This window comes from Musca autumnalis, unplaced genomic scaffold, assembly GCF_047663935.1.
Source record: "Musca autumnalis isolate F117 unplaced genomic scaffold, ASM4766393v1 scaffold_3, whole genome shotgun sequence".
In the NCBI taxonomy this organism is placed as follows: domain Eukaryota; kingdom Metazoa; phylum Arthropoda; class Insecta; order Diptera; family Muscidae; genus Musca; species Musca autumnalis.
The window spans coordinates 66,681,917-66,693,712 of NW_027411866.1; the positions used below are offsets into that span (position 1 = coordinate 66,681,917).

General features: G+C 37.1%; 1 protein-coding gene across 1 annotated transcript; it reads left to right on the top strand.

Annotated features, from left to right (window-relative positions):
* The first annotated feature begins 9,186 nt into the window (after positions 1-9,186).
* On the top strand, positions 9,187-11,169 carry LOC141400008 (uncharacterized). Its single transcript, XM_073979405.1, has 2 exons — positions 9,187-10,776; positions 10,865-11,169. Exons 1-2 carry the CDS (start codon positions 9,640-9,642, stop codon positions 10,880-10,882), a joined length of 1,155 nt encoding a protein of 384 aa, XP_073835506.1. The 5' UTR covers positions 9,187-9,639; the 3' UTR covers positions 10,883-11,169.
* Positions 11,170-11,796: the final 627 nt, after the last annotated feature.

Sequence of the window (11,796 nt, forward strand, 5' to 3'; positions counted from 1 at the left end):
TTCTTAACCCTAATATTGCACTAAAATATCACAGACCGATAGAAATACTATTGCACCTTATCTTAATACTAAACCTTGATATCTTTGGCGTGATATACACCGATAGTTTTCCCTTGCAACGTCTCCAATTCATACAAATTGTTCCCAATTGGCTTCGTGACTCTACACTTTACGAATTTCTTGCAAAATTTTGCATTTCTATTCTTTTCAAAGTCACTAAGCACAGTATTTCTCCGATACACCTCTTGACCAGGTACAAATCGGACCACTCTGGCTCTTTTATTGTACCTTTGGGCACTTTTTTGATAAGCTGAATACATATTTGATTTAATTTTTTCTCTGATTATTGAGGATAATTTCCGAGCCAATTTGTAGTCGCTACCACTGGAAAACATATGATACCCAAAGAGGGCGAAAAAAGGAGAGACTCCAGTGACAGAATGTACCGATGTGCGTAAGGCACATTCTATTTCCGACAGATAGAGGTCCCAATCTCTATGGTCGTCTTTGAGGTAGGCTCTGATAGCTGCTAACACCGACTGATTAACCCTCTCAGAGGCGTTAGATTGAGGGGAGTAAACCGCGGTACGCATATGTGTGATTTTATACATGTCGATCATTTCTTTGAATCCTTTAGCTACAAATTGGGCCCCGTTATCCGTATGGATAACTTCGGGAACTCCAAATTTGTGGAAGATCTCATGAACTAGGAATTTTTTTATGTTATTTGTAGTAGCATCTCTCATGGCCTTAAGGAAAGTAAATTTTGTAAGATGATCTACCACGATGAAGATATAACAGTTTCCCTTCTTCGATCGTGGATACTTGCCCAAAAAGTCTAGATAAAGTTTTTGGAAGGGCCTATCTGTTTTGACCTCTTGACCGATTTCTGGCATCAGGTTTTGATTTGCCGGCTTAGTTTCCTTACATATTTGACATGACCTAACGTATTCCCGGACTTGATATACCATATTTGGCCAGTAGAAAAATCGTTTAACCCTATCTAAAGTTTTTCTAATGCCACCATGAGCAGAAGTATTTGTCGTATGGGCGTTTTCAATAATGGTGGAAGTAATATTAGATGGAATCCATAACTTCCACATGTATTCATCTTCTAATTCCAAATCTATTTTACATTTCTTGAAGACCATTCCGTCTTCTACCTTCAGATCAGGCAATCGGTCAGGGTTTTCTTGGATAGTTTTAATAAGATCTAGATATTCGTCGCTTTCAAATTCTGTTGTCTCGAAATCTAACAGATCAAATCGTGACAGTTCTTCGACTTGCAGTCGGGATAGCATATTTGCAACTACATTATCTGATCCTTTTCTATGCTCAATTTCAAAATCAAATGCTTGTAGTTGCAGAGACCATCTGGCTAACCTACCGCTTAAATCTTTTAACGACATTAGCCATTTCAAGCTGGCATGATCGGTAATGACCGTAAAAGGCATCATTTCGACATATGGCCTGAACTTTTTAACAGCTAATACCGCAGCTAGGCATTCTTTTTCAGTTACACTGTATTTTCGTTGGCAGGAATTAAGCTTCTGCGAGAAGAACGCAATTGGATGTTCCTCTTTTCGGTCATTTAGTTGATAGAGGACTGCTCCTACTCCATAATCGGATGCGTCACATTGAATATAAAATCTTTTCGTGAAATCTGCATGCCGCAAAACTGGAGCCGAAGTCAAAGCCTTTTTCAAATTTTCGAATGAGTCAATTGCTTCTTGTGTAACTTCAAACTTTTTGGTCTTTTTAAGTGTATTGGTGAGTGGAGCGACGATGGTGGCAAAATCTTTTATAAATCGCCGATACCAACCGGCAGTACCAAGAAAGCTGCGCACTTCTCTTGTACTCTTTGGCATTTTGATTTGCTTTATAGCTTGTACTTTTTCGGGATCAGTTTTTAAAGTGCCTCCTCCAATAATGAAACCAAGGTAGCGAAGTTCTTGAAAGCAAAATTGCGATTTCTTCAGCCCGATAGTTAGGTTGGCTTTTCGTAGACAATCAGCCACCTCTTTTAATAAACGTAGATGCTCTTCGAAACTACTAGAAATCACCAACAAATCGTCTAAGTAAATAAAAACATTGTCTTTCAGCTTCTGAGGTATCACCTTGTCCATTAGACGACAAAGGCGTTGAGCGGCATTACAGAGGCCGAATGGCATTACTCTAAACTGATATAGAGGTCGCCCGGCCACTGTAAATGCTGTGTATTGTTTGCTCTCCTCATCCAGTTCGATCTGCCAAAAGGCATATTTTAGATCGACACTGCTGATAAAGTGCGTCTCATCAATTCGACTTAGAATTCCATCAATATTTTGTAATGGATACGCATCTTTAATTGTTAACTTATTTAATTTCCTAGCATCTAAACAAAATCTATTCTTTCCAGGTTTCCTAACTACCGTAGTTCTATTACTCCATGGGCTATCACTTAATTCTATCACATTTAATTCTAACATCATATCAATTTCCTTATAAACTATTTCTTGAATTGCCGGAGAAATGGGGTAATACAGTATCGGCCAAAACTAAAGCACCCCGTCAGTAAATTTTTTTGAAATGATAATTTTTTTTATGAAAACTAAATTATAAATTTATATTTTATTTTTCTTTTTATTTATTTATATCTTTATAATTGGAAAATACAAAAATAAGGAATTCAGAATTTAATAAACAAAAGTTAAAATTCAAAAAATATTTTAGGTCGCAAATATAAGCGGACAAAACTAAAGCACCCCCCAATTTGAGATACAACAAAAACTATTGAAATCAATATTTCGTTGCGTATCCTCTATTCTGAATGACACAATCACATCTTTTTGGTATAGAAGATACTAAATTATTAATTACTGCAGGCGAAATAATTGATTTTCGGAAAATTTAGCTTAAATCCTCAAAATACTGAAAATCGGAAGGTACCGTTATATGGAGGCTATACCCAAACGTGGACCCAGGTCCACGATTTTTGGTGGATATGTTTTGCGACCACTAAGAACCCTAAGTACCAAATTACAGCTAATTTAGTTGGAAAATGTGGCTTAAATATCCGAAATACCGAAGATCGGAAGGTACCGCTATAAGGGGGCTATACCAAAACATTAGCCGATATTGTTCATATTCATCCAAAAATGATGCTACAGCATCCACTAGTCAAATACAATACGCTTACGTTTAAAAATTAGCAAAAGAACGAATTGCAGAAGAACGATAGACGCCGGCTTATTCAGTCGACGACCAGCAAAAAAAACCTTTCATATCGACTAAAAATGAAGGAGACAGACTGGCATTCGCCAAGACCCATATGAAATGTTTTCCGATGAATCTATGTTTAATTTAAAGTATTCAGATGGTAAAAGGCTTAGACCAAATGGGCAACCGTTAAATCCTAAATATTGCAAAGACGCTGTAAAACATGGAGGCGGAAGGTTTTTTGCTGGTCGTCGACTGAATAAGCCGGCGTCTACCGTTCTTTTGCAATTCGTACTTTTGCTAATTTTTAAACCTAAGGATTTAGGTGAATCTATGTTTAATTTAAAGTATTCAGATGGTAAAAGGCTTAGACCAAATGGGCAACCGTTAAATCCTAAATATTGCAAAGACGCTGTAAAACATGGAGGCGGAAGGTTTTTTGCTGGTCGTCGACTGAATAAGCCGGCGTCTACCGTTCTTTTGCAATTCGTACTTTTGCTAATTTTTAAACCTAAGGATTTAGTATTTGATCAGAGAATGTTGTAGCATCATTTTTGGATGAATATGAACAATATCGGCTAATGTTTTGGTATAGCCCCCTTAAAGCGGTACCTTCCGATCTTCGGTATTTCGGATATTTAAGCCACATTTTCCTACTAAATTAGCTGTAATTTGGTACTTTGGGTTCTTAGTGGTCAGAAAACATATCCACCAAAAATCGTGGACCTGGGTTCACGTTTGGGTATAGCCCCCATATAACGGTAACTTCAGATTTTCAGTATTTTGAGGATTTAAGCTAAATTTTCAGAAAACCGATTATTTCGCCTGCAATAATTAATACTTTAGTATCCTTTATGCCTAAAAGATGTGATTGTGTCATCCAGAATAGAGGATAAGCAACGAAATATTGATTTCAATAGTTTTTGCTGTACCTCAAATGGGGGGTGCTTTAGTTTTGTCCGCTTATATTTGCGACCTAAAATGTTTTTTGAATTTTAACTTTTGTTTATTAAATTCCGATCTCCTTATTTTTGTATTTTTCAATTATAAAGATATGAATAAATAAATAAAAAGATAAATAAAAAATACATTTATAATTTAGTTTTCATAAAAAAATTATCATTTCAAAAAAATTTATTGAGGGGGTGCTTTAGTTTTGGCCGATACTGTATCTATCTTTTACGGGTACAGCGCCATCTATAAGTTTAATTGAATGTTTTTCTAGTGATGTTTGCCCTAGACCCTTTTCTTCGAAGCTATCAAAACTTTTTATCACCATATCCAACTGTGATTTTTGCTCAGGTGTAAGGTTATGTGGTTTTAACTTATATTCTACATTCTCTTCTACCATATCTTTCTGAATTTGTTCAATATTTATTTCCTCAATCCCAATGACATCTGGAGCCAATTGAAAAATTCTCCAAATGTCTATTCCTAAGTAGAGAAATTGTTCCAAATCAGGACAAAGATACAACAACAGTTCATGCTGTTCACCTTTGTATTCTATGGATAAGTTTACTTTGCCTAGTATTCTATGATGCTGACCACTAGCAGTTTTCACATTGGTCACCATTGGATGAATACTTAAGCCTAATTCCTCTATAAACTCTCGGCAATTCTTACCTAGGATGCTGACAGATGCCCCTGAATCCAAAAGACCATTAAGTTTTCTACCCTCTATACTGACTTCTAAGAAAACTCTAGGGTCTTTCGATCCCACTGAAGCCCTTTTAATGGTATCTATTACCAGTTTCCTATTTTTCTTTCGTTCAGCAAACTTCCGACGGACATTGAGAATTCTATTTCAAATGTTCGCTTTTGGGGAACTACTAAAGATACGATTTCTAGTTTCGACGTAGTTTTGTTGCCTAATTTCTATTGGCCTATAATGCCTCGCTTCCGGATTCCATTTCTCACTATTAGCTTTAGTTAACTTTGTTTTTATATTGATATTTATCTTTTCAGGTTTGGATGATAATATTTTTACGGATTCTCCTTCGCAGGGTTGTTGGTTCGGCGTTGGTTTCCTGCAGTTCCCAAGCCCCTCTTCACGTTTTCCGGGTTGCAGTTTGGACACCGAACTTTTGTGACACCTTGCTTTCCACACTTGTAGCAGAACAAGGATCTTTGCATCGAAGGACACTCCATGAAACCATGTCCCGATTCTTGGCAATTCCAACACACAAATTGTCTTTGTTGTCCACGGCCTGAATCGATGGCAGCAACATCTACAGTTTCATCATTCCATACCTCATCTTCATCACTTGCCAGATCCTGAACGTAAACCTCGTTCACATTACGATTAGCTCGTTGCGGTGGTTGAGAAAATGTTCGCGCCTCACGCCTCGGAAAGTTTCTTTCTGCCTCGATACACTCCATTCTCAATTGTTCCACTGATGAAACAGTCATCGGGTAAATTATTCTTCCAATACTCTCTCTTATGTTTCGTTTCATAATTCTTATCATCTCATAATCCGATATAGGTTGGAGTAATTTTGACCGAAGCTGACCCATCGTCAGGAAGAACGCATCAATGGATTCATGGCTTTGTTGCTTTCTATCCATCAAATCCCGCATTATCTCAAAGTTGGAACGATTAATTTTGTATTGGTTCTCCAAAGCATGTCGAAGTTCAGGCCAATCACGCACATAATGTGTCTTTGTATATAGCCAGTACCATTCATGTGCCTGACCAACAACTAAAAGCCGAAAATCCCTCAAAATTTCAGACCATGGAACGTCATATTGAGCCTGAAGACGTTCCAAACGAAAAATGAAGTCATCCACGCTCATATGGGAGGTAATACCATCAAATTCTATACCAAATTTATCAACCCTAATTCTTATCTGTTCCCCATTTAGGTCACGATTTTGACGAACAGGGTAACCCTTTTCACTATTCTGGTTGGATGCAGGCAATTGACCTACACCAGTTCCTGGATTATTATTCCTATTCGGTGAGTTATTTACTGGATTTGTCATTGGCGTATTATGTGGTTGGTTGTTGTCCAAAGAGGGGGTGTTACTTTTTGATAAGGCCTCAAAACTTTTTGTTAATTGACCCATTGTTCTCATTAAAACAGACACATCATTCCTAATTTTATTCATTTCATCTTGTAATGCCTTTTGAGATAGTAAAATATCAGTATTTGGGGTCTCAGGGACTTCAGAGCTACATCTAGAGCTTGCCTCACTACTCGAGGTGGACTGCGAAGCAAAAGCCTGTCTAAAGGCCATATTCGCATCCCCTTCTCCAAACACGGTTATAGCTTCATTTGAATTTTCATTACCAGTGGCCATGTTCATTCCACTATTAGCCATTTTACTTAATTTCGGTGCCGTATGTTCCACACAATCAATATCACTGTAATCCTTTTCTAATTGTCTTTTTCTTGTTTGTGATCTAGTTTTTCCTAGCATTACCTTTTACAACTGAAAAGTCCAAAAAAAATTATCCTAATAACCTAATATTTTCCCAAATCAAGTTTCTCACTTAAGTCTTTCGTTTTCTTCTCAATAGTTATTAATGGGGCTGGCAATTATTGAAGGGTAGTGTGTGCGGTTTTTACTAAAATTTTAAAATTTGACTCTTTCATAAGAAAGCTACTCTTTAGTGTGTGTTTCTAGTCAACATTAACATAACTATTTCATATAGTAAAAGGCTTTCTTTTGGTAGTCTAAATTTATGACACCAAAGATCAATAAATCACTCCGATACACCTGTCCTCTAGAATACGATCTGGAGCGGCTATCGATATATTAATTTATTGTACAAAATACCTATACTACACATAAAAAAATCTAAACCTAAAACACAAAAATATTGCACTTCATATACTACTAATGTCCTAACTAGTATTTTACGGACGACTAGGCTATACTTTGCACAATATGCTATTGGAATCCTGGTTTCTAGACATCTGGGTTGGAATTGTTGTAAACTTCTATACTTCTTTCATCCACGATAAGAGTGGACAGGATATAGAAGTCACAACAATTCCTCTCCAGAAATCCTTCCACCCTGATACTGGTCTATTGTCTTTTCAATCTAGTGGGCTATTGTAATGTGTGTAGATGGAATACACATTGTACAAAATCATTTTAAACTTTCGTCTTGGGCGCCATATTGTTACGTGCCGCTTTAGGCGTTGACCAGATTTGGGACCAGCTAGCTCAATCGGCTTCCTCTCCTGGGTACAGGTCCATCCCATCTGGCAACCCACGGCAGTCACAATTATCCTAAACCAAATGAACACAACTATCACGGAAACACACAGAAGTAGGGTGGAGGTGGACCACCAATCGCCCATCCCAACCATGGTCACTTGATTCCTTTGAAATGCATTGAAGTGACTCCCATAAGACCGCCCACACTATTACACTTACCCCTTTTACATTGCCTTTAGGCCCCCTTTTACTTTCTTTACCAGCACATTATTATTATCAACATATTTTCACTTAAATTTCATATTTTTTTATTATTAAAACTTAAACCTAATTTTATAATTTTGTCTCTAAACTAATAATATTTTTTTTATATATCCTTTTTTTTATCTTTTCAAGCACACTGGCCAATTCGAACCCGGTGTTCCGGTATACCCTTTAACTCTCTGAGGGTCACAAATAATATATGCTTGTAGCAATGAAATTTACGTTACTAATTTGTCACAAAATAATAAAATTAACAAAAAACAAACAAAAAAAATTATGTAACTATAGATAATTTAGTCTGAACTCAGATTTTTACTAAAACTAATAAAAGCAAACATGTTAAATATTACAGAAATCATACATCGCAATTATTTCAAAAATGCCTTGATTGGCTTTTGGCACCATTCCTTCACTGTTCTCACTAGCCTCTATAAGTCTCAACTGTTAGTGGAAATGTCGCTCTAACTGGACCTAAAGGAGCTCCCTGAAGTCTCAATATTGTACTCAATTCAAACACTAGACAGTCAACTCCCTATAAAAGTTTAGTTTCTGGCAGCTACCGTGCTTAAATATTCAATTTCATCCGTATGATTTAAGTTTACAAAATTTAGATTATACTACTTCAACGTAAAAAAAAATATTTAATTATCTTGGTTATCTTTGGCAAATAAAAATCTCTTATTTTTTTATTGGGATAAAAATACGTGTACGCTTTAGTTGCCAATATATACTTATTTTCAATGGATTTCAATTGAGCTTATTCTTGAGGTGCATAAATATTCAGTATGACTTTTTATACACTCTTAAGAAATACATAAATTTGAGAATACTCTCCGTTCACTCCTGTACAGGACCAGAAGCTCACAGAGGTTACCTGGAGTCCGAGAATGCTTTTCTTGATTTTTGTCTTCCTCGCCTTCCACTATTCCTCATTAAAGCCACTTGGGCGTTGATGGTTAGGTTTTTAGTTAACGACTTCCCAGGATAACCTGTATGGAACACACACACTAATAGATTTCAATTTTCTCTATTTGGCTTACTAGACGCTATACTAACCTCTGTGGAATATTAATTAGCACTTAAATTTTGATGTTATATTTCCTTTTAATTTTTCCAAATGGCTTTACTTTGTGTGTTTGTCACTGATTAGAATTTAAAAAAAAACTTCCTTTTTTTGTGTAAGCACACTCACGTATAAACTGTTTCGCTTGCTGGCAACTTTAGCAATGGCTACAAGCAAGCGCCAAATGCTTAGTCAGCTTCCAAAAATTAGCCATTTTTCTATTAGTTTTACCACCTCTTGTTGTCTTCTTCATGGCGTATAAATAAACAACATTCGTCCCTATTTATTTCCTCAGTTGGAAATTTAAAGTAAAAAGATTTGCACCCCTCGGTTTTTCCGGACAACAACCATATTTATATCCGTTGGAAATTCAAATTAATAAATTTTCCCCAACGTATAACCCGGCGTAAGCCTTTACGTTATACGCCCTGCATTTCCACGGGTCGTACCCCCAAGTCAATTTTCAGCCTATGACTCCCTACCCTAAACAGCTGTTTTAACACATGCATTTAGTTTCTGTCAAATTGTCAAAATTTCCACATGCAGTCATCTGCATAGTTTTATTTTCTTACGTTTTAATTTATTTATTGTACTTATTTCCCCCTTATTAACCTATTTTTCTTTTCTTTTGCAGGTGGCCTACATTTGGGAATGGTTTCCAGCGATGGAAACCATCAAAAGACGGTGCCCTTCCAGCTTTAACATAATTGCAACATTTTCGTGCTGGCGGCATCGCAACGTTGGACTAGGGGACCCCCGGTGGGAGAAGATTAAACCCTCCAAAGCAAAACACCCGGTCCCCTATGATATATTTGCGAAAATGAATGTTTTTGGAAGGTGTTTTTTTGTGGCCTCCACCATGCAAAAAGGCTACGCCCTAGCGAAGCTCCACGCAAAATTTTTTTTTTTGCGTCAGGGGCGAATCTACGGGTTGGGGCGCCCGCAACATGGAGCCACCATTAACGTCACGACAACCAATGTCACAGCCAACACAACAAATCACAACGCCGCCAACACAGGAAATACCGCCGCCGTTGCCTAACATGCCACAGTCAATTATACGCCAACCAGGGCCGACGCAAGTAACGCAAGGAATGTCCGTACAATATATGCCAGCACAGGGGCAACCAAATGGTTCCATTAATACTGCAAATACTAATTACAGCAATATGCCTCAAAAGAAAATTTATCCTCTTCCAATATTTTCAGGGTTGCCAGAAGAATGGCCAACTTTTTCCGAGTCTTTTTACAGCACCACAAATGAGTTTATGTACACCGACCTGCACAATATTATGAGGTTAAGAGACGCTTTAAAAGGTAAAGCCCGAGAGACAGTGGAACCATTATTGGGAAGCTCTGCCAATGTGGAAGACATCATGAGCAGCCTAAAAGAGACATTCGGAAGACCAGAGCAACTCATCAAAAGCCAAATTCAAAAGGTCCGGAAAATTCCTCCTTTGGTGAAAGACGATTTGAATGCCCTAGTAAATTTCGCCATTAAAGCCTCAAATATGGCAACATTTTTAAAAAACGCTGGAGGAGAACATCATTTGAATAATCCATCATTATTGAGTGAACTAGTTTCCAAATTACCAATAAATCGACAAATGGAATGGGTTGAAAAATGTCTTTATTTAAATAAATCTCCTTCTATTTTAGATTTCAGCAAATGGTTGGAAACATTACGTCGCGTTGCTAACATCGTCCACGATACCCTCCCATACGCACCACATGTGTCCACTAATCGTCGTCAACCCACACACCCAAGCCGCAATATTGCATGCGTCGCCGTCAACAATTGTAGTGTGTGCGACGGGGTCTGTACGTCAATTATAAAATGTAAACAATTCACGAATATGCGGACGGACGAAAAGTGGAAGAAAATTAAAGAATTAAAATTATGTTTTTGCTGCCTTAGAAAAGGCCATCAATTAAATCAATGCAGAAACAAGGTGCGCTGCAGTAAAACTAATTGTCAAAAGTTCCATAATGTGTTACTGCATTATGAAATTGGTCCCAATGAAGAAAATGAAAACGCAGGTGGAACAGTTCAACAGCAACCTGAACAAAGAAATTGTCATGTCGTAAGTAATGCTGGTAGCATACTTTTTCAAATATTGCCTGTGAAATTATATGGTAAAGGTAAAATAATTTCCACATATGCCTTTATAGATGACGGGGCAAATGTAACAATGCTGGATATTGGAATTGCCAAAGACCTGGAGCTAAAAGGAAACAAAACACAATTATCCCTACAATGGTTAAATGAGCATTCTGTGACGGAGGATTCCGAAGTAGTGGATCTGAAAATAAGTGGTATGGGGAAAAACGACAGACGATATGTGATGAAAAATATATATACCACTTCAAATTTGTCATTGCCCATTCAATCTTGTAATTTGGAAACATTGGTAACAAATTATAACAATGTTAATGTATCGAAAATAAAATTTGATAATTACAAGAATGTGAAACCAAAATTAATCATTAGTTTACACCATTGTTTTTTGACAGTTCCACTGGATGTGCCCCGCTCGTTGTCTGCCGCTGGACCGATTGTAACCACTACAAGATTGGGTGTTGTTGTTTATGGCCCAACGCCAGGAGAAAAAGTCTCAACTAAAAATCGTGCTCTTCATGCCAGAATGTGTGCTCCTTCAACAGACAGTACAGGAAATTGTTTACAACAAATAAACTGGATGATGCAAAATTATTTTGATGTGGAAACGCTTGGTGTAAAAGTGACTACAACACAACTATTGTCAGCTGATGATGAAAGAGCTATGGAATTGTTAAAGAAACACACAAGAAAAGTTGGTGAACGCTATGAATCTCGTCTTTTGTGGAAACAAAACGTGCCTCCATTCCCAGATTCATTTGAAATGGCATTGAAACGTTTGTATAGTGTGGAAAATAAAATGGCTCGAGATATTGAATATGGAAGTGCATATTGTGAGAAAATAAATGACTACATATCAAAGGGCTACTGCAGAAAAATTGAAGTGAACGAGTTACCTTTAAATCCAGAACGTGTTTTTTATCTGCCTCATTTTGGTGTTAAAAATGTGAACAAAATGGGTATTCGAAATGTGTTTGATGCTGCA